General features: G+C 53.6%; 1 protein-coding gene across 10 annotated transcripts in view; it reads left to right on the plus strand.

Moving 5' to 3' along the window:
- The window catches only part of myo18ab (myosin XVIIIA b), a 100,202-nt gene extending 78,562 nt beyond the window's left edge, over window positions 1-21,640 (plus strand). For 5 of the 10 annotated variants that reach the window (XM_030108051.1, XM_030108054.1, XM_030108056.1 and 2 more), the window contains 11 exons: window positions 884-988; window positions 2,867-3,013; window positions 3,892-4,005; window positions 9,669-9,785; window positions 9,972-10,055; window positions 10,635-10,772; window positions 11,698-11,883; window positions 12,946-13,085; window positions 14,035-14,079; window positions 17,736-17,858; window positions 21,404-21,640. In XM_030108051.1, coding sequence (XP_029963911.1) covers window positions 884-988; window positions 2,867-3,013; window positions 3,892-4,005; window positions 9,669-9,785; window positions 9,972-10,055; window positions 10,635-10,772; window positions 11,698-11,883; window positions 12,946-13,085; window positions 14,035-14,079; window positions 17,736-17,858; window positions 21,404-21,494 — 1,290 coding nt within the window. In that variant the 3' untranslated portion in view covers window positions 21,495-21,640. Of the gene's footprint in view, window positions 1-883; window positions 994-2,866; window positions 3,014-3,891; window positions 4,006-9,668; window positions 9,786-9,971; window positions 10,056-10,634; window positions 10,773-11,697; window positions 11,884-12,945; window positions 13,086-14,034; window positions 14,080-17,735; window positions 17,859-19,686; window positions 19,844-21,403 lie in introns of those variants that run through there. The other 5 variants (XM_030108055.1, XM_030108061.1, XM_030108052.1 and 2 more) reach the window with 4 other exon arrangements.
- The last annotated feature ends 1,627 nt before the right edge of the window (window positions 21,641-23,267 follow it).

The raw sequence follows: 23,267 nt of genomic DNA on the forward strand, positions 1-23,267 counted from the left end.
CACACACACACACACACACACACACACACACACACACACACACACACACACACACACACACACACACGCCGGCCCTAGTATACCAGTTTCCATGTGATTCTTTCTTGAGGATTGTGTGTTTGTGGACTGAGGTGGACCGTGGTTAGTCTCTCCAGTTCTTCTTTCAGCCACACAGTCATTCCTCCACAGAAGAGACAGGAAGCTGCATGGAAAGGCCTGGAATATTTAAGATGCTGATTTTTTTGAGGTTTCTGTGTGCAGTGATCTCTCATGGACTGTTGCTCAGTGCCGAGCTGGGCGTCCTGTACCACTGGAACCATTCAGAAATCCTGACATGAGTTCATCTCTGATTCACACATGTGGCTCCAGGTTGTGGTCCAGAGTCTGTCAGAGGGCGTTTATCTCCACACAGAGGTGGATTTATGATCTCTGCGTTCAGAACATCAGTCTCAGCATGAAGAGATGAAATGTGCATGCCTGTGGATATCAGCCATGCATTACTTAGTTGAGACTAAGCTGGTGAAGTCCCTCAGTCTGGTGTGTGTTGAACGGGCTGAGGACAGACGGTAATGAGGTTTGTGTTGTTTTTGGTCTGAAGAGGTCAGAGATGTCCTTCCAGCAGCTGATAGGCCTGCTCCCAGGAGCCGTCAGCAGCTTCAGCCTCCGGCTGCACACTGTTAGCATTCATGCTCCGAGGAGATAACAACCTCTGAGATTTAATTAACTGCTTCCAGCTGCTTTCCCAAGACAAGCGAGACATTTCAGAGGCGTTAGCAGCACAGCGGAGAGGACAGCAGACTCCAGCTGGAGGCTGAACCGGTCAACACTGCAGCCGCATAGCCAACTGTCATGTGGTGTAACCTGTGTGTGTGTGTGTGTGCAGCTGAAACAAATGGAGGTCCAGCTGGAGGAGGAGTATGATGAGAAGCAGAAGGTTCTGAAGGAGAAGAGGGAGCTGGAGTCCAAACTGGTGTCAGCTCAGGACCAGGTGAGGCTTCCTCCGCCTGCAGACCTGCTGCTGCTGCTTCACAACCTGCTGACTGAGTTAATGATCTACTGACTGATCTACTGATCCAATGATCTGAAACATGCAGTCCCTATAAACCTTTGTTTTGCTTATGACTGTCTCTGTTTTGATCGTGTTGACGCCTGTCACATTAACAAAATTTGCCGGACGATAAATCTACAAATTATTGTTGATCAGCAGTATTATGTTTATGTGCAGTTTTCTGTGCTGTACTTTCTTCGGTCTTCACATTTGCTCTGAATCTGTCCTGTTGCTCTTGTTTTGTTCTTCGGATCTGTGTGTAATAGGGATGCACATTTTAAATATTTTTTATGACCGATAACCGATGGCCTTTAACTGGTTGATAACCATTAACCGATAAGATTTAAGGCCCGCGTGGGTGTGCGTTTCGCATTGGTCCGCGTGACGTAAAAATCTTCATAAATTCCTGTCCACGAGGGTCCGCGCAGACCGATCCGAGGACGTCCGCGCAGCAGCCAGAATTTATGACTGCATTGCGTGCAGGTCGCGCCGGTTTTTGTGAGCGCCACAGCAAACTAAACATAACGGTAAAAGTGACGGTAGACAGAGCTCCAGCCTGATGGCTCCACTCAAACACACCCAAAGAGTGAAAAACTCATGGACGGAGAGAACAGACTCTTTCTGGAGGGAGGAGAAGGTCTGCCGACAGAAGTGAAAGTAACTAATCGCTCGGGCGCCGCCCCACCACTCAGAAACAGGAAAAAAAGCTAAATGAACTTTAATACCGAATGATAACGTACTGACAAACTATGTGCTTCATTTTCCTTAAATAATCTGTAATACAGGAGCAGATAAACAGTCTGTAGTGCCGGAAAAGCTTCTCGAGGATGTGTGGATCAGTGGCCTGCATGGAACGCTCAGCTGAGCCCAGAATGCAGCACGGGAGAAAGCGCCTGGCGTCGGTGGAGCGGAGGCTCCAAAGCAGTCGCGGACATTGGAAGCAGGACGAGCCTTTAAACGCCCTGTTGAGTGGTTCCATGCTGCCACTCCGACATTGCGACGTACCACCATTTAGACAGATCACCATTCCGAAATACCGCTATTCCGACACGGAAATGTGCGCTCCGAGTGAGTCACTGACTCGGCGCTGTCCGGTGCTTCACTGCAGATTTATAATGACAGCAAATTCTCATCTGAAATACAAGATTTGGTTATAACTAACAGCACTGTAGGCTTCAATCATCTCCTGTTGCCTTTTAAATCATGTCGAGAGTGAGCGCCCTGCGGCTTTCTTTGTGTGTTCTGATTAATTTCCAAAATAAAGTTTTAGCTTCTGAAATCCGATTTGCAAACAGTTCTGATGAAGCGTAATGTTGATCTGGATGCTGCGGCTTCACACTGAACCATTTCACTGTGAATCTGGACGACCCGCTGCGTCTGGAGATAAAACATAATATTCAATGTAACGTCGGTTTTGTGCCACATGCGTCAATGTGCACAAAGACACACACCCTCCCCGACTGTACAACATGAAGGCACCTGGAATTAATCAGTGACTGAAGGAGTCGTCTGCAGCGCCGTCATTGATATCTGGAATATAATGCCAGTGTGCAGGAAGACGCACGGCTCTGTGGAGAGCTCCGCTCCAGCTGCAGCTTAAAAAAACAAAAAAAACAATAGTATTACTAGGTCAAAGTTCCTGTTATCGGTTAACGGTTAAACGGTTAACCATGTGCATCCCTCCTGTGTGATTGAGCACATTTCTCACAGAGCCTTACGAGGTCCACTGTGTGGAGGTCAGATGTGTCCGGCCGGCTGTGGGTCGGGGTCAGAGTCCTGTAGAGTATAGACCGGATAGATGACCAGGCCTGTGTGCAGGTGAGAGGAGGAGACCTGGAGACCGAGAAGCGCTTGAAGAAGGACCTGAAGAGAACCAAAGCTCTGCTGGCCGACGCCCAGATCATGTTGGACCACATCAAGAACAACGCACCCAGCAAGAGGGAGATCGCCCAGCTCAAGAACCAGGTACAGCCTATCAGTCCTTCATCACCACAGCTCTTCATCACCACAGCTCTTCATCACCACAGCCCTTCATCACCACAGTCCTTCATCAGTCCTTCATCACCACAGTCCTTCATCAGTCCTTCATCACCACAGCCCTGTAACCGTTTCCAAGTCTCTTGTTTGAGTTCAAACCCATATAGCTGCAATGTTGGAGCCATTCTGCCTATTTAAGAACAAATAAAATAGAACATTAAGTTTTGTAATCCCATAAAATATTCACTGCATTTCAATAAACTTAGCTTTTTTTTTGTTTTTTGTTTTGTTTTTTGTTTTTTAACAAAGAAGCGAAAAAAGTTTCATCACACAAGTGGCACTCCAAATTTTTTGTCAAGGGTTGCAGGTTTGCATACATCTGAGATGCAAACCCCCCTCAACTAAGTGCTTATAAAAACTAGCTTCAGACCAGAGACAGCACTACACAGAACAGCTCTGCTCCATTTGACAGCCCAAAGCTGACGGTCCATGACTGTCAAGCGACAAATGACGTTCCCCACAAGGAAACGGCAAATAAACAGAAACAGTGACAAGATGAAGAGAGAGCAAAGACATGACGACCGCTACTGCACCTGCATAAGATAGGACAGAGAGCAAGCTACGGTAGTAGGACACAGCTGGTAGTGATCTGGGACGTGCAAACTGAGGATCCAGGTATCAAATTACACAAGAGCATCAGGAGAGACCTAATCCAGGTAGCCATTAGTCTAACAGCCCACAAGACAATTAGAGGTCCACATGCAGAACATGAAGACGGATTCAGGGTGATTATTCCTGAGCAGGCTCTTGATATGAATGCATGAGTGTGAGCCGTGAGCTGACGGCCTGTCACCTGTCTGATGCAGCTGGAGGAGTCGGAGTTCACCTGTGCTGCTGCCGTGAAGGCGCGGAAGTCCATGGAGGTGGAGATTGAAGACCTGCACGTCCAGATGGAGGACATCTCCAAAACCAAGCAGGCGGTGAGTTGTCTCCTGAGAACCACACACAAGCTGGACTGTTGTGATCCGTTAGGAATCACTCCGTGATCAGTTAGTGATCTGCTCGCGGTCTGTTGATCAGTTTGTGGGCTTTTCCAGATAGCTGTTATTTTCAATTCGTGACTCGGCTGCAGTTCCAAAGCAGCGGAGTTGAACTGAAAGTGTGACGTCGGCAGATTGGTCAGTTGTTCAGAATAGTCAACCCGCCATGTTCAAAACCCCGTCACCCCGCCAGATCCATCAGGATCAGAGATGGTTCACAGAAATCAGCCTCATGGAGCAACGGGCTGTCCAGATATTTCTTCTGGTGGCCGACGAGCCGATTCAGAGGGAGCGAGACCGAGCGAGAGAACCAACAGAACCATCCACACCAAGGTGGAGCTCTATTGAAATGGAAGACCACAGAGACTGAGTCAAGTCGAGTCCTGTGGTGTAAAACTAGCACAGGGCTCCCCCACCCTGGTATTGATGGAGCTGACTGTTCTGTAGCACAGGGCACCCCCACCCTGACTGAAAAAACCTGGGCTCATATTTCAGAAAGGTTAGTGTTCTGTGAGGAGTCGAGGAGGAAGAGGATGATGGGACTGAGTTTGCGAGTTTGCTTTCAGCTCCTCACTCTTCACAAAAAGCCTTCCTTTGACTGGAAACACTCTCCTTTTCACTGGAGTTAGTTTATTGGAGGATTTCTTATTAAGCTGACTGGTCGGGCCCAGGGAAGGAATTTTTAAACGTTTGTTTGAATTATGGTTTCTGTCTTTTTTTGGCTTCTTTGAAATTCTTCTACATTCACTGCTTTGCTCGATGTCTTGTCTATACGATTTTGTTTTTCATTTTTTTCGTTTGTTTTGTGTCGGTGTCTGATCGATGACTGATACAGTCAACATTAATTACACAGCCAACATTTGGACGCTGTGCTTCTCTGAATTCAGCTTCAGTTTAACACAAAGTTATCACAAACTGAGACGGATTGTTATCTGAATTTTCAGCTAAAACGTTTTTCACTCGCGAATCACCATAAATACTGGTGTTTCTTTTACACACAGGCACACAGTATTAGCTGTGTAGTCAGAAAACGACGAGCAACACGAAGTAGGAAGTATCCCCAAAGAACGAAGTACCCAATAAATCCCCACAGCCTCTGTCCCTTCGCTTGCTAGCTGAACTTAGCATGAGCACCGCTGATGTCTTCTCTGTCCTCTCTTCTTCCTCTTCTGTCGTGCTCAGTTTCTTTGACGTCTTCCTCCTCGTCCTCCATTAGGGACGATGGCATCGGTTTTAAGTTCTGTAGTTTGTTAGCTTTGGAGGGAAGGCTCACTGAGGATGAGACCAGTGCCAAGGTTTGGCTAAGCCCCGCCCCCTTATTTCCAGTTTCTAACAGGAAGAAGCCATGGCGAGCTAATCAATAACCTAGTTGCTTTCAACAGGTAAAGGAGATGTCTGGTCATCTCGGTGGTCTTGGTTTATCTTCGGGATACGTTCAGAACCCTGCCCCGCCCCCGGATTATTAAGCACATTGCAGTACGAGCTCTGCGAGTGATGATGTTGATGTGGCCGTCTCCTTTACTCAGAATTATGAGAGTGATGAGAATAATCCATCTCCTTCAAAACGGAAAATGGAAATCAGTTCATATCCCCTTTATGTTTTTCCAAATGAAAACCGGAATGGGCCGGCCGGAGGTAGCAGGTGTTGATAAAGCTGTCGTTCCGTTTATTAATTGAATTGACAGTTCTTCCCTGCGGCACAAGACGTGCAATGAATCTGATTATCCAGTTGATCTGAGACCGAGGAATTATTTGGCGTGCATGGTGTGGCCCTCTGCAGACCGGGCGCTGGCTGCATGGTGTGGCCCTCTGCAGACCGGGTGTAGACCGGGTGCTGGCTGCATGGTGTGGCCCTCTGCAGACCGGGTGCTGGCTGCATGGTGTGGCCCTCTACAGACCGGGTGTAGACCGGGTGCTGGCTGCACGGTGTGGCCCTCTACAGACCGGGTGTAGACCGGGTGCTGGCTGCATGGTGTGGCCCTCTGCAGACCGGGTGCTGGCTGCACAGGTGGCCCTCTACAGACCGGGTGCTGGCTGCATGGTGTGGCCCTCTGCAGACCGGGCGCTGGCTGCATGGTGTGGCCCTCTGCAGACCGGGCGCTGGCTGCATGGTGTGGCCCTCTACAGACCGGGTGCTGGCTGCACAGGTGGCCCTCTACAGACCGGGTGCTGGCTGCACAGGTGGCCCTCTACAGACCGGGTGCTGGCTGCACAGGTGGCCCTCTACAGACCGGGTCCTGGCTGCACGGTGTGGCCCTCTACAGACCGGGCGCTGGCTGCATGGTGTGGCCCTCTACAGACCGGGTGCTGGCTGCAGGCCCAGATTGTCTCGAGCAGAATCCTCCCTTGCATAAACACACAAAGTCATGATGGTAATAATAATTCCTCCTGTAGCTGATCCTTCCTGCCTCTGTTCATGGTCCTGCTGCCCTTTGCAGCACAGTGGTAATGCATTCTTTACACGACTTTCCACTGAGCAGAACGAGCCTGAGGCCCATCAGCTGACGGAGACAGTCGATTCACAGCCAGTCAGAGGATTGGTGTCAGGATGCTTCAGGTTCTCCATGTTCTGCTGCACGGAACCGTGGCGCTGGGACTTGTTTTGTCATGTTTCAGGGTGAAGTGGATAATTTTGTGGTGGAGTTTCGGTGCTGCACTGCCTCTGAGAGGCCCCCACACAGAGCCCCCCCCTCAAATTGACGTACTAGCAAATCGGCAGTACGTCACTGTACGAAATGTGTCGCAAAATAACGTGGAATCAATGCACTGCTGTCCCACACCGTCCGAAACAGCTGTTCAAAATATTGAACATGTCGAAGTTGTTTTTGTGGACTTTGGCATTCTGGGTAATGCGCGTGAACAGTCCGAGATCAGTCCGCCGCATGCCGGATCACACTTGACAAGCATTCATCCACGACTGCAGCTGCGGGCCGTATGGTATGGATTCAGAATGAACGCGTACAGATGCTGCATGTTTGGGACTCTTGCCTTACGTTACAGGTTGATCTCGGACCGTTGACGAAGCGCCCCGTGCCATCAAGCGCTCCAGTCCACCGCCGCGGCGATCTGCAGATCTCAGCTGGTCCAGTTCTTCAGTATGAAGGGGCTAGCAGTGTGGAGAGTACCGGTCAGGCCTGAAGGGTTTATTGACAGGTGTTGTTCAGCCTTCTAGTCGGCCTGGATCCAGACGCTGAACTGGAACCTGCTTGGCAGTCCTCTGGGCTCGCCCCTCTGTGCAGTCAGCAGGCCTTCCTCTCTCAACCCGACAAGGATTCATCAGACTTATTCTGCTCAAGTATTGATTTATTCACACAGCTTCACTGGAGATGAGAACGCAGGTCTTCACTGAGGAAGGATGATCGCATTCCCTCCTGCATCGCCTCACCACAAACTGCAGACACCATGCTCTGATCCAGGACGATGTGAGACTGCAAGAAAACAAAAACCATGAAAACAATCAGTTTTACACATCTCAGTGAAGTATTTTAGGATTAGAGGTCAAATATTTGAGTTTTTATTGTCCATCATCATTATCATCATCATCAGCTTGTATCTGCTGTTTGATCCAGGTGGGAATGTGAAGACCTTCGTCCTCAATAGAAGTCTGTGTGTATAAATCAATATTTCAGCTGTCTGATAAATCTTTTTCTGGTTGAATACACACTGCTGCTGTCCACAGGAAGTCCTGCTGAGTCCACAGAGAGGGACAAAGCTCAGTCCCACAGTCACTCGCCACAAGGCTTTTAATCAGAAAGAGTTTTGGCTGCTTTCACACCTACAGCATGTGGTCCGCTTGAAGCGGACGAGAGTCCCCAACTCCTGCAGGGTCGGCTCGTATGCGCTGGTGTGAAAGCGGACTAGTTTTGGTCCGGGACAAAGAACCGTACCGAGACCTCCTGGAGGAGGCGGTCTGGGTGCGGTCTGGGTGCGGTCTGGGTGCGGTCTCGGTGCGGTCCCGGTGTGGTCTGGGTGCGGTCTCGGTGCGGTCTGGGTGCGGTCTGGGTGTGGTCTCGGTGCGGTCCCGGTGCGGTCTCGGTGCGGTCCGCTGCTGGTGTGAACGCTGACCGGCCTCGGTCCTGTCCGCTCTGTTGTGGAGAAGGCTTTTTGGTCGGCGGAGGCTTCCGTAGCGAGCCGCGCGGCGCATCACGTCACACATGCTGGCCAATCAGGGTTCACTTCCGTCACCCAAAACACACTATTGTGTGAACAGCGCCACCAAGGGGCAGGAGGGTCATAGTGGAGAGTTCATCTGCAAAAACAAGTGGTGTGAATGAACCGAACTAGTTGACAGCTGCAACGTTTATGAATAATTTATGTCTGAACCGAACCACTCTAGGACTAGTAGGTGTGAAAGCGCCCTTGATGGAATGTCCGTCCCTCAGAGCTTTGACTGTGGCTGCAATCAGATAAAGCCTGATCTGATTAAACACCATGTAAACACTTCTGTCTGGTTGAAGTGGTGGTGAGGTGTTGGTCCAGCCCTGCTAATTGTCCAGACCTTTTCATGTGTGTTACCACTTCACCGCTTTAGACGGTGCCCCTTCATAACACGACTGCTCCAGCAGCCTCCAGACGGGCCTTTCCGGCGGCCTTAGCGCCACATGCTGGCTGTGGACCTGGACTGCTGACGGAGACGGTCATTTCAGAAACAGATTAGTTTTTGGCGGCCCTGGCTGTGTCGCGCTCTTCAGTCTGAGAGATGTAATCATGCAGACATTGCTCTCAGGCAGGCTGCGTCCACCACTCTCCTGCTGTAATTGCAGTGTTCTGAGAAAATTGTCCTGCGTGTTTTTCTGCAGTTATTGTTCCACAGAATGCAATCTGAGCGGAGTAAACCGAGGAGCTGCGCCTGTCATTGTGCTGCGATTGCTCTGGCAGCCTGGTGTTAAGGTGTTGAATGACAGCTGTTCTCAAGCGTCCATCACCATGTTTTCCACGGGAGGAGGAGCCGGAGCTGCTGGCTTGTTTCAGCTCAGAGAGGCCAGCCGTGGCTTTAACGGGGCCAGGGTGATGTGGACATGAGTCTGTCCCACATTCCATGGGAATATTTGTAGTGACTGAGACACCTTGCTTTCTCTCAGCAGGGGGTAGTTTATCAGGAATAAATGAGAGTGTGCTGTTTCTGGTTGGTTCTTTTGTGAGAGTGTTGCTGATCGTCCTCCGTGAAGGAGTCTTTAGTCTTTTCTTTTGTCAGATTTGTCCTCATGGAACAGCCGCCCTGCTTCTGTTTACCATGACACAAGTATGATAACTCCAGTACACACACACACACACACACACACACACACACACACACACACACACACTCAGATGATGTTGACGCTGCTCTTTTAATTTATTGCTTTTAAGAGTGACCTTGAGTGACCCCTAGTGGGCACTCTGATCACGGCAGCAGTCTGAGCGCAGGACCTGAGACCAGGTCCTGAGAGCAGGACGTCTGCTGACGCCTGGTCTGGAATAACCGCTACACACTGAAATCACACACGACTCCACAAACCCCCGCAGTGAGGAAGTGCTGAACACACCCACAAAGCCGCCAGCTCCAGCTGTTTCCATGTTCTCCCTGTGCGTCTGACTCGCCGGGGTCTCTGTCCGTCCCTCAGCTGGAGGAGCAGCTGAGCCGTCTGCAGAGAGAGAAGAACGACCTGCAGTCCAGGATGGAGGAGGACCAGGAGGACCTCAACGAGCTGATGAAGAAGCACAAGGCCGCCGTGGCCCAGGTTTGCTCCGCCCCTCACTCACTGCAGCTCACTCCTGCTCACTCCAGCTCACTCCAGCTCACTGCAGCTCACTCCAGCTCACTCCAGCTCACTCCAGCTCACTCCGCTCACTCTCACATGCTGCGTGAGCTGGGTAGGCGTTCCCAGGTTCCTCCTCTGACACGCTGTGTTTTTCTGCTGCTTCAGTCGGCGCAGAACCTGGCCCAGATCAGTGACCTGCAGGCCCAGCTGGAGGACGCCCTCCGAGAGAAGCAGGACGTCCAGGAGAAGGTACTGGTCCCCTGGACGCTCCGGGTCCTGGTCTCTGGTTCTTCCAGAACTGCTGCTCTCCCTCAGAGAGCTCTTTCTCCTCTGCAGCGAAAACTAATGATGTGAAGCAGTTCATCGCCTTCCTGTCAACAGGTCTGTTTTCAGACCGTGACCTGATCCGGCCCGTCAGAGCCAGAGTTCTGGTTCTGGACTGGAGGACTGAGGAGAATCTGCTGAACCCTCAGTGCCTCCTGCTCCAGCTACTGTCTCAAAGCATTGTGGGATTGATCCAGTGACTGAATGGGAGAACGTTCTGGTTAGGATGACCACTTCAGTCGTTCTTCATGGAGACAGAACTTTCTGATCTGTGAACATGTAAACAGAAACTGAGACAGTTTTGTAAAAAGTCTTAGTTTCAGTATTTACTGGCATTTAAAGAACTGGAACCTCAAGCTGATCATAAATCACTGAGTGAGAAGAACTCAGCAGCATAAAGCTGGTCTGTCTCTGAGGAGGAGCAGTGGAGCGAGAAGATGCTCCCAACGACGAGGCTGCTGCTCAGTGTGTGTGTGTGTGTGTGTGTGTGTGTGTGTGTGTCAGCTTCAAGCCCTGCAGAGCCAGCTGGACTTCCAGGAGCAGTCCATGGTGGAGAAGTCTCTGGTGGGCCGGCAGGAGGCCCGGAGCCGCGAGCTGGAGACCAAGCTGGAGTTCGAGAAGACACAGGTCAAACGGCTGGAGGTGAGAGCCAGAGGTCACAGCAGAGGTCACTGCAGAGGTCACTGCAGAGGTCACAGCAGAGGTCACTGCAGAGGTCACTGCAGAGGTCACTGCAGAGGTCACCGCAGAGGTCACAGCAGAGGTCACTGCAGAGGTCACTGCCAAGGTCACTGCAGAGGTCACTGCCAAGGTCACTGCAGAGGTCACAGCAGAGGTCACTGCCAAGGTCACAGCAGAGGTCACAGCAGAGGTCACTGCAGAGGTCACAGCAGAGGTCAGGTCAGGGCCACCAAACGAGACAGTCTCATGTGGTTGTCACTTATCTTGAAATGTGCGTCCATCTCTGTCTTCATGTCCCTCAGTGAAGACGGAGTGAAGACCGTCTGCAGTGCCGCCGCCGCTCAGCAGCACTGCGCTGATGGGCGGAGTTAGAATCAGCAGCAGCCGCGCTTTTTCCACCGTCTCACAGACAGCTGCAGGGCGGCGCTTCATATCGCCTGAACTCTGGAGGTGGCGGTGCTCCGTCAGTCAACAGACACACACCACACACACACCACACACACACCGCAGTGTGGAGCAGGCCGGGCTGTGGCTCATGCAGGAAGTGACTCACCGGTCTGAGCGGATTCTCAGCCGCCTGGTAACCTGACCACCAACACGTGGTCCCCGGCCCGGTCCCGCTCACTTCCCTCTCCGCACAGGACTCACTTCAAAACCTGCGAGCTTCCAGCCCAGCCGGAGGCCCGGCAGCTCCTTGGCTCCCAGGCAGGGTTCAGGGGTCAGGGTTTGTTTCTGTTCTGGGTTTAACAGGCTTGTCCGGCCTCCGGTCCCTGCTGCCCTCTGACAGCCCGGGGTTCAGCCAGTTCTGCGGGTCCGTCCTGGATCCGGCCTCCGGTCCCGTGGTGCTGGGGGTCTCACTGCCCTGTCTGTGGCTGTTCTCCCTCAGAGCCTGGTGGCTCGCCTCAAAGAGAACGTGGAGAAGCTGACGGAGGAGCGAGACCAGCGCAGCAGCTGCGAGAACCGAGAGAAGGAGCAGAACAAGCGTCTGCAGCGGCAGATCCGAGACGTCAAGGAGGAGCTGGCAGAGCTGGCCAAGAAGGAGGCCGAGGCCAGCCGCAAGAAGCACGAGCTGGTGAGTGAGGCCGCCTCAGGCGTCCGCTGCCTCAGACCGTCCACTAGGGCATTAACAGAAACATCGACAAGTCCACTTCCGTTGCACAAGTCGACGTAAATTTGGACGAGTCGAAAAGTCGTAGGTTATTCTTTCTCTCACCTGATCACCCGACAGAGCGCAAGTCTCCATCCAGCATGTGGATGCGCTCATCTTTCTCCAGGAAAACATGCAGCAGCCCAAGAATGTAGGGACGGTGACCCAGAGCAGGATTACTAAACTGATTGTGATCTAAGGATATTACAACAATAAGGATTATTTTTTACCCTTTATCTTTAGAGGCTGGTGAGTTCTATTTTCTTTATTTTTATTGCAAGCTGAAGTTGGTTTCTCATTGATGCCTATTTGCGGTTCTGAAGTATTTAATTTCCATTTATTTCTCTTTGAAAACTGTTTTCTAAGTAATGTTCTGTGAACCATGCAAGCCAGACCAGTATTGAATTATAATTCCGACAACCATTGGGTTTTCATTACGTTATTTATTTAATTGAGACAAGTTGTGTGCTGAAGTTGGTTTCTGATTGGTGCCTATTTACTGTTCTGAAGTATAATTTCCATTTATTTCACGTTAAAGCAGTTGTCTAACCAATGTTCTGTGAACCATGCAAGCAAGACCAATATTGAATTATAATTTTGGCAGCCATTGGTTTTTGATTATGTAGGTATTTATTCCATTAAGACAACGCGCTCTTCTTTTTCAAAACATGATGCAGACACGCACGCCGTGCATCTTGGCTGCTGCTGCTTTAAATGTAAAAGAAAACTCACAGTGTGAGCCTTTGTTTTGTTCGGGTTAAAATCTACATGGCTGCGTTGCAGTGAACTTTAATGCAAGTTGCTCCTTGCTGGACAGCTGTGTGTCCGTGTTGCCCCGCCCCCCCCTCGTCAATGTGATGACGTCATCACGACTTGTCAACTCGACCTCGAATTTTTTGACAGCTAAGTCGACTTGAAAAAAAGCTGAAGTCATTAATGCCCTACCGTCCGCTGCCTCAGGCGTCCACTGACTGCGTCTCTCACCAGGAAATGGACATTGAGAGCTTGGAAGCTGCTAACCAGAGCCTGCAGGCCGACCTCAAGCTGGCCTTCAAGAGGATCGGAGACCTGCAGGCGGCCATCGAGGACGAGATGGAGAGCGACGACAACGAAGACCTGATCAACAGGTAGGAGCTGAGCTGCAGCGTCTCAGAGCCGTCCTCTGCAGAGGACACAGACTCCCACAGTCACTCTGGAGTCCTGTGACACTGGGAGACATTCCATTAAGCTGTGGTTCTGTTTGCAGTCGATCACATACAGGCACACTTTGACTTGAGGTCAGTGTGATTCTTCCAGAAAGGGACGTCTTTCTGGACCAGGACTGACGCAGGTGTCTCCCAAAAGACAGAAAGACATGAAGAAAGCTGCTCAGCTAAAAAAGCGTTGGTTGATCCAAAGCCAATAAAGACTTTTCTATGGATTATTGAGAAGGGTGTGAACAATTCTCGATATGAAATCAATATTTCCACAGTGGAGCTTCTTACAGTTTGACTGGAATTCGAACCTAAACCCTTCTTCAAGATGAACAAGCGCTGCTGGTTTAAAGAAAAGTAACTTAAACCAACATTTTCGGAGCAGAACCCTGTAGAACCAGACTCAGAGGACACTTTCTGTTATGATTCAGGTGATAGAAAGAGAGAAATGAGCGACAGACAGACTGCAGGGATTGTCAGGGTGTCTTTCATTGGATCAGACTAAACCTGCAGAGCTGACCTTGTTCTGACTGCAGATGGTCCACATGCTGGACCAGAGACACAGTGGGACTCTGAGAGCCGCTGCAGCTTTAATGTGAAGCTCCACTTCCTGCGCCATGCTGCGGGTTGAACCGTCTCCCAGCAGCCTCTGAGGGTGAAGGTCAGCTGAGACGAGTCCAGCAGGATGTGGTCCTGTCTCCCTCAGAGAGGCGGCTGGTCTTCGTCAGGCTGCGCAGGATGTGGAAACAGGCTGAAGCGCTCGTCACGTCGTCTCAGCACCACTCGTGTCCCGTGTGCCATTTCCACTTGTTTCTGTTGATTTTCTGTTCTTTTCTCTCTGTTCACTCCGTCTTCATCTCTCCATCTTCATCTTCACCACCAGTTTGCAAGACATGGTGACAAAATATCAGAAACGAAAGAGCGGAACGTGAGGAACTCGATCTCCTGAGTTGTGTGTTTGCGTTGGAAGCGATGCAGCATCTCTGAGCCTGAGAACACGGAGAGAACATGACAGCCTGGCCTCTGAACTGCACCGTGACTGTACGTGAACGCCGGCTGGTGATTGGACGAGAACGCCGGCTGGTGATTGGACGAGAACGCCGGCTGGTGATTGGACGAGAACGCCGGCTGTCGGCGAGCAGCCAGCCCGTGGCGGCTGGGTCTCCTGGACGTGTGGAGGCTCAGGATGCTGCGTCCCCTCCACCCGCTCTGCATGCACTGAAGCTGTGAGCTGCATGAAGACAGCAGGAGCCGTCCTGTTCACTGTCCACACTGTCCCCCGCGTCCCCCGCCCCGCCAGCACGGCTGCAGCTGCACATTAACCATCAGTCCACTGAGACGGCCAGCACACACTCTGTTTCCACCTCACCTCTAGTGCAGGGTTTCCCAACCCTGGTCCTCGGGGAACACTATCCTACATGTTTTGGATGTTTCCCTCTTCTAACACACCTGATTCAAGGGACCAGCTCGTCATCAAGCTCTGCAGAAGTCTGATCACAAGCCTGATCATTTGGATCAGGTGTGTTGGAGGAGGGAAACTTCCAAAACATGCAGGATAGTGTTCCCCGAGGACCAGGGTTGGGAAACACTGCTCTAGTGTCTCACTGTCAGGTCCAGGAGACCGTCCCCTCCTCCTGTCAGGTCCAGGAGACCGTCCCCTCCTCCTGTCAGGTCCAGGAGACCGTCCCCTCCTCCTGTCAGGTCCAGGAGACCGTCCCCTCCTCCTGTCAGGTCCAGGAGACCGTCCCCTCCTCCTGTCAGGTCCAGGAGACCGTCCCCCCCTCCTCTGAACCCTGCATAAAGCCACGTCCAGTGTCTTCTACTCAGAATGATGGCAGTATCCCAGAAGAAACCCGCTACAGCACAGAACCCACAGAACCCACCCAGAACCCACCCAGAACCCACAGAACCCACCCAGAACCCACCCAGAACCCACCCAGAACCCACACAGACCGCTCACAGACACTCTGAGAAGCTCCACACAGATCCAGATCTCTCGGTACCTTGACCTGTACCGTTCAGAGGGAAATCAGTGTGAAGTCAGCTGAACGAGGCTGATCCAGGACCGGGTCCAGTGTGGTCTCCTCTCAGACCTTCATCCTGTTGGACTCAGAGCTATAAGGTCTGCATCCGTTATGAATGAAGACAGGCGAATGTTTAGAGCAGGTTACTGCTGTGACTGGGTGTTCAGGAGAGAGGTGTGTTTATGAAGGTGTGTGTGCACGCAACACACACTGTGCTGAGAGCTGGACAGGGCCGCTGCAGGGAGCCTCAAGAGCCACCGGGGTCCAGAGAGGAACCTCCTGGTTCTGAGAAGAACCAGAGAGCCATCAGGGGAGCCAGGCGACTCCGGAGGACAGCTTGGACGATGTGTCCTGGTTAACCCCCCCCCCCACCGAGGTCCTCTGTATTGGATCAGACTTGTCGCTGGTCTCCCTGGTCTCCCTGGTCTCCCTGGTCTCCCTGGTCTCCCTGGTCTCCCTGGTCTCACCCTGCCGTCGGTTTGGTGGTTTCAGTGGTGATGCTGTCTGAGTTTGAGGCTTTAGCCTGGAGCAGCTCCTCCCCGTGCATCCTGTCATCTGAGCAGAAAACCAGATCCATCCGGTCTGCGTTTGAACAGGGACATATTGGAGCCCAGTCTGGGACTGGAGGACCTCCGCTGTCTCCTGAAGACCTGGCTGCATCTGTGCCAGTACGTGCACTGTGGGGGACGTGCACGCTGCTTTCGGTGTCAGGTTTCATACCAGGAAGTGAGAGAAGGCGGATCCGGCTCATCCGGACCAGCTGCTGCAGGACGTCACACACACTCAGTCTCCCCAGCTGGTGCGTGCGTGTGTGTGTGTGTGTGTGTGTGTGTGTGTGTGTGTGTGTGTGTGTGTGTGTGTGTGTGTGTGTGTGTGTGTGTGTGTGTGTGTGTGTGTGTGTGTGTGTGTGTGTGTGTGTGTGTGTGCGTGCATACTCTGGGGTTGCCAGCGGGAGTGCAGCGCTGCCCAGTGGGTCCATTTCTGGACAGTCAGTGTGCGGCGGCTGGGAGGACATGAGGACGTCTCCTCTGGACCTTCACTCCAGCTGGTTGCTGGCAGCAGAACACCTGCATCCCAGCAGACTGAGGACTGAAGTAGCTCCAGCGGTGTGTGTGACGGTCAGATCTACACACTAAATCAGTGTGTGTTACTCCAACAGTCTGGAGACATGCAGCATAATTCCTCAAGGCTGGAACGCAGTGATTTACCAGACAGTGCCATGAAGCTGAGGACAGGCGCAGCTAGCTTTTTAGAATTCCTGGTTTTTCGTCTGGGTGATTGGATGTTTCATTAAGTTGTTATTTATTGTTTCAGGAGTTTCAATCTGTTCAGAACAACTCAAAATAAACAGAGTCACCGTGAGGGGTCTCCTGCTGCATGCTGGATCCTCACAGGTCTTCTAGAAACCACCACCCCCACACACACACACACACACACACACACACCCATGTCGTCGTCCCCCCCTCAACGCGCTGTAGTCCACAAAACCCCCTGCCCCACCGCCTCGCTGTGCCCTGGACGGTGGCACAAGACTTGTCTCCTGCTCCTCAGTGAGCCAGCAGCTTGGTGGAGCAGATGCTGAGGCGTGGAGCCACAGGCGGACGTCTCTGCAGGACTATTCAGCTTCACTTCACAGCGCCGTGCAACAGCACCGTCCATGCAGCACCGTGCGCCGCGTCCATGCAGCAGCACGGTGCAGTGCAGCACAGCGGCGTGCAGCGCACTGCACAGCACTGCACGGCGCTGCACAGCACTGCAGCGCCCTGCAGTGCCGTGCAGTGCTGTGCAGCGCCGTGCAGCGCCGTGCAGTGCTGTGCAGCGCCGTGCAGTGCTGTGCAGCGCCGTGCAGCGCCGTACAGTGCTGTGCAGGTCCGTGCAGCGCCGTGCAGCGCCGTGCAGGTCCGTGCAGCGCCGTGCAGCGCCGTACAGTGCTGTGCAGCGCCCGGCTCCGGCGCCGCTTCGTGAGCGCGGCGCACTCCGTCTGTCAGGTTGATGGCGAGCCCTCTGTGTTAGTCCACGGCCGCCGGCCGCTCCAGAAAGCGTGAGGATTAACTGAGAGGAGGAGCCGGCTGCTCACACACTCCTGTTTCCACACATCAGCACCTCCAGTTAGCATGTTCTACCTTGGCTGGACGAGCCCCCCCACAGTCAGAACCCTGTGAGACTCTAAAGGTCTCCACTTCATCAGTCTGCAGCTCTCACAGCATCACAGCACCTACTAATGGCATGCATCCTGCAGGACCGCGTGCATGTGTGTGTGTGTGCGTGCGTGCGTGTGTGCGTGCGTGCGTGTGTGCGTGCGTGTCGGGGGGGGACATCAACCAAGCTTCCTGTGTTGTTGGACCTGTTCTTCTTCTCTCCAGACCTGTTACCAGTTTGCTGTCACACTAACCAGCCTGAGCCTTTTCAGATCCTGTCCTGTCCTCTGTGTTGTCTCTCAGACCTGCAGACCTTGTCCTGTTCTCTCGGAATGGGACATGTCTGACCTGACTCTGGTGGTTTCTTTGGTTCTGCCTGTCTGTCTGTCCCTGACGTCTGTCCTCTGTCTCTGACTCCTCAGTCAGGGGGACTCAGACACAGACTCTGAGGTGGAGGACCGCATTGATGGGGTGAAGTCTTGGTTGTCCAAAAACAAAGGTTCCCCCAAGAACCTGTCAGACGATGGCAGCCTGAAGAGTTCCAGGTCAGTATGAGACGTCCACGGCGTGTTGTCCAGAGGACTCCCGTTACACTCTGAGACAGAACCTGCTCTGGCCCGAATGTCCTCATGTCTTCTTGTCACCCTGAAGTCTGGCTCCTGTGCCGTCAGAGCCGGATCAGCTGGTCCACTGTCCCAGGTCCAGCCCTCACCTGGGCCAGCCCGGCTGTCCAGGCTTTCAGTCTCTAGATGTCTCTCAGTAGCATGTCCCAGAAGACTGGAGAGACACCCAGTCATTCACTCATTCCGACACTGCTGGAGGGCCAGATGACCACATGGATGAAATGAATGAATGAATGAATGATGTCATTGTAAAGAGACCTTGAGTTGACTGAAAGAAGGCGCTCTGCAAAAAACAGTGCATCATGATTACAACCGTGGGACGGGTCCTACCGAGACGTCCCGCCGGTCCAGCAAGGACCGGAACAGGATCCAACCAGAAAAACACTTTCAGAACCCTGTGATCATTTTCTGTTCTGAAACACTGACTGGACAATGAGTCCTGAAGGCAGCAGACCTGAACCACCGATGGTCCTGGAACATCCGGTCCTTCACTTAGTCCCGGCTGACTGTCGATGGGGTAGAAACGTTCATTCATTCATTCATTCATTCATTCATTCAGCCACGCAGCAGGACAGCCTGGCTCTAAAAGTCAGTGTTGTTCCTGAGACGACATGAACTTCTGTCAGGAACATGTTGGGACAGACAGGCCCAGTGGACGAGGACAGCCAGGACATCTGTCCTCAGGTGGACTGTCTGGTGTTTGTGGGAAACGTCTGGGCTGTCGGTGTGTGAAGGGGGCTGGTCTTCCTGGTGGACCGTCTGGACGCTCCTAGAACGTCTTAGAACCTCCCAGAACCCCCCAGCAGCCCCCAGCAGCTCCCAGAACCCACCAGAACCCCCCAGCAGCCCCCAGCAGCTCTCAGAACCTCTTAGAACCTCCCAGAACTCCCCAGCAGCTCCCAGAACCCCCCAGCAGCTCCCAGAACCTCTTAGAACCCCGCAGAACCTCCCCAGTAGCTCCCAGAACCTCCTAGAACCTCCCAGAACCCCCAGTAGCTCCCAGAACCCCCAGAACCTCTCAGCATCTCCTAGAACCCCCCCCAGCAGCACCCAGAACCCCCCAGCAGCTCCATGTTCTTTCAGTTTCACGCTCTCCCTCTCTTTTCACTCACCTGCTTCTGACCTGCTGTGTTGTCCTCTGTCTTCGTCCCTCCGTCCCTCCGTCCTCTCCTCTGTCTTCGTCCCTCCGTCCCTCCGTCCTCTCCTCTGTCTTCGTCCCTCCGTCCCTCCGTCCTCTCCTCTGTCTTCGTCCCTCCGTCCCTCCGTCCTCTCCATTGTCTTCGTCCCTCCGTCCCTCCGTCCTCTCCTTTGTCTTCGTCCCTCCCTCCTGTCCCCTGTCCCGGTAGATGTGTCAGTGTAGAGGTGAAGGGGGGTCAGGACTGGAAGGCAGACCCGGGCCGGCCGGTGTCGGTGCTGAGCTCGCTGAGCTACAGGAAGCGGTCCGGCCTCGGCTCTGCCGGGGGGAAAGGAGACGCCGTCCTCACCGCCCTGAAGGAGGACGCCGCCTCGGAGGACGTCCTGTCCTTCCACAGAGCCACATCCAAAGCGTCCGATAAGGAGCAGAGCTTCTCTGGCCCCAGGAGGAGGTCTCAGGTCCTGGAGGACGGCGGTGGCCGGGACTCCGTGGCGTCCCAGGTCTTCTCAGAGACCAGGAGAGGCCCGGACAGCCGCTGGACCGACCTGGACAGAGAGTCCACCGTCTCGTTCCCGGCCCTCAGCCGTGCGTCCACACGTCTGGGGTTGAGTCCAGAGAGCGTCGTGGGACAGCGTAGAAGCGCCTCGCGCTTCACGGAGGACAGCAGGGGGCGCTCTCAGTACGCCAGCAGTCCCAGCAGCCCTTGCTTCAGCAGGAGGTCTGGAGGACGCAGTCCCGGCAGCGTCAGCCAGGCCGGGTCCCACATGTCTCTGGCGCGCAGCTGCCGTCTCAGCGAGTTCGACGTGGACGGGGACGACGGCCGCAGCGTGGCCTTCACCGAGAGGTCGGCGTACAGTCCTCACTCGTCCTCGGGCCGCAGCGTGTCCATGCCCCCCCCGCGGGCCCGCTCGGCTCTGGACGACCCCCCCGAGACGGCGGACATCAGACCGGTCAGTCATCGCAACTACCTGGACCCGGACCTGGAGAAGGCCATCAGCGAGGTGCTGAGCTTCAAGCCCATCACGTTCCAGCGCCGCAGCCTGGAGGACACCGACGGGGACGACGACCAGTCCCAGAGCGGCGTCCCGGGGAGCGGGGACGGCGCTCGGCCCGCCAGCGGCCTGAGACGCTCCGCCTCCACGGCGGACTGCCGGAGGCCGTCCCGCAGCTCCAGCAGCTGCAGCAAGAGCCGGGGCAAGAAGAAGAAGAAGAAGAGGAGCGGCTCCCGGTCCGACAGCTCCGGGGACAGACGGAGCCGCCGGAGCAGCTCCAGGAGACACCAGAGAGACAAGAAGTCCAAGAAGAAGACCCAGTCCTCCTCCTCCTCCTCCTCCTCCTCGGACTCGGAGTCCAGCTCCGACGCCTCCACCATCTCCTACCGGAGCTCCAGCAGTGTGAAGAAGGCCCCGGGCCCGAGGCCGTCCAGCCCGGAGGACCAGGGGCCCCTGAGCCGCAGGGACCAGAAGAAGAGGAAGAAGAAGGTGGACAGCCTGGTCATGAAGTACCTGTACCGGCCCGACAGCGACTGAGGCAGCAGGTACCAGGTCCAGCACGGAGTGGCCTAACCCCCTGACCTCTGACCTGCAGCAGGGACAGGGTCCAGCACGGAGTGGCCTAACCCCCTGACCTCTGACCTGCAGCAGGGACAGGGTCCAGCACGGAGTGGCCTAACCCCCTGACCTCTGACCTGCAGCAGGGACAGGGTCCAGCACGGAGTGGCCTAACCCCCTGACCTCTGACCTGCAGCAGGGACAGGGTCCAGCACGGAGTGGCCTAACCCCCTGACCTCTGACCTGGTCACAGTGTGTTTCTGCATGTGGGACCAGCAGCCGGTTTCAGCCGTCAGGATGGTGGGAGCCTCAGAACCTGGACCGGTGGAGCTGGTCTGGGCGGTTCTGTCTGGATGGGCTCAAAGCGGGTCACAGCTTTAACACTGTGAGACGCTGGCGTGCCGTGTGTGTGTACCGCTGCCATGATGTGTGTGTCGTAGCCTGTGGAGCTTCTGCTGGGCGGAGCGGCTCTTACTGTCATGTCGAGTGAACCTCACCTGCCTGGTTTGTCTTCACTGATGGGCCGGTCGTAACGGAGACGCTGGATCCAGTAGGCGCTTGCTGAGTGGCTCCAGATCCGCTGTCCGTGCAGCGATGGGTTCTAGTCAGGGTTTCAGACGGTGGTGGAGCCGGTCTGTGGAGGATGCTCCGTCACCCATCAGGAGCTGTTTTTCTCTCCAGGAATGTTGACAGGAAGTGGTTTCAGAGCTGCTCTCCATCCTGTGAAGTGTCTCAGTGTTCTTTACATAACTCCTGACTTTCTGCTCGTTGTCCACCTTCAGCCCGCCTGGACGGACACGCTACTACTTTGATGGATATGAGGAAGAGGAGGAGGACGAGGGCGGCTCGGCCCAGGCCTCATTCCGGTCCTGATCCGGTGCCAGAGGGAGCGTGAGCTGGACTCAGACTGGAGCCAGACCTCCAGTCACCACCTTTCATTTACTAGCACACTGCATTATATTGTGTTGCCAAAAAGCCTTTTGTTGTGTGTGTTGTTGCTGATTGATGGATTGATGCCCCCCCCCCCCCCCCCCCCCCCCCCCCCCCCCCCCCCCCCCCCCGCCCCCCCAGACCTTTACCTCTGTCAAACACTCTGTCTTACGTCTTCTTCCACTTGGCACCAGCTCTCATCGGCGTCTCTTCAGGAGGAACCTGTGCATGTAGTTGAAACGGCGTTCCAGGGGGAATGTTCAGCTGCACGTTCTGACGGCTCCTCTGCACACCGCCGTCCTCAATAAACTGTCTCGGCTCACCAACGCTCGCCGTTCCAGATGTTCCAGCACAATTAAAGCTGTAATGAAATGTCAACATGAGCTGCAGTTTTTGGACACTTTAAGCAGAATCTATAGGAAATTCAGCAGAACCTATCAATCTGTTGTTGTCTTTATTTTGAAAGTTCAGCATGTTTTGGACTCCAGATGAATTTCTCTTGGTAAAATAAAGCAGCTGGAATCATGTGACAGCCGAGCGTCAGGCTGAAGGACGGCTGGACGGCCCGGTCGCTGTTTGACGGGTTCTAGAGGAGAAATGCCTGTTTTCCTGTCATCCATCAAAGAAAACCACAGCAATCAAATCCACCTGCTCTGCTTTTATTTTGAAGGCGGCAGCTTCGCCTCACTTCAGATCTTAGTTTGAATTCATTCTGGGAGAAAAAAAACTGAAGATATGAAAGAGCAAGACGACCTCAGAGCTTTCGTCACTTATTCACATGAACATCAGCAGACTAAATCTGTGTGTGTGTGTGTGCGCGTGAGTGTGTGTGTAATTGGGGGTTTGGATTTTTGTAATTTCTGCTTTTCTATTCTCTAAGCATTATTCTAGATGCCAGTGTTTTTGACCTTTAACCTCTGACCTGTTTGGCTTCTCCCAGCATTTTCCTTGGAATCTGTGTCTGACACACGCCGGCTCTGAAGAAAGCTTCTGTTTGTTTCCACTGTTGAGCGAATTGACCACTTGTTATAAATTTTGCAGAACAGTTTAATATATTGTAAATAAAGGAGGTGATTGATCCGCCTGACTGGTTCACTGCTGTCTGCAGCTCCACATCCCCACACCCAACCTGCTGCCGCTTTCTCGTGTTTCTGTGACTTCAGAGCAACGAATGTTTTCACTGTGAATCAGAGTGATTTAATGAGAGGATGATGATGATGGCAGCTCACGGGATGAAGAGTCTGAGGTGATGAATCTCAGGACGACAGGACGAGTGGAGTGGAGGTAACAAGTTAAAGGTGCCATAGGCAGGATTACCTTCGCAAGATGGCGATTTGACCCATCCAAGATGGCGATTTGAAACCCGGAGTCGTGCCCACCTCGGGGTGCTGAGCGGGGCAGCAGTGTCACGGCCGCCTGCGCCGGCGGGTTGACTCACCTGTGACCTTTTCACGGCGGCCTGGGGTCAAAGCCTTTTTAATAATTCCAGTAGAAACAGACGGTGTCCTCCGTGGAGTTTTGATGATGTTATGTCCGACGAGGCAGGTCAATATGCGGGCCTGGACTTCCTCATGCGCGTTCACGAGAAGCAGAGCTTTGAAGCGCCGCCCCTCGACCAATCAGGATAGAGCCTCATGGGCTCTTCTGATTGGTCAAACATACCTGGAGCTGTCGAGATTCCTTTTCAGCTCAGAACAGAGACAGATGAAACGCTGC

The sequence above is a fragment of the Salarias fasciatus genome, chromosome 14 (assembly GCF_902148845.1).
Source record: "Salarias fasciatus chromosome 14, fSalaFa1.1, whole genome shotgun sequence".
Classification (NCBI taxonomy): Eukaryota; Metazoa; Chordata; class Actinopteri; order Blenniiformes; family Blenniidae; genus Salarias; species Salarias fasciatus.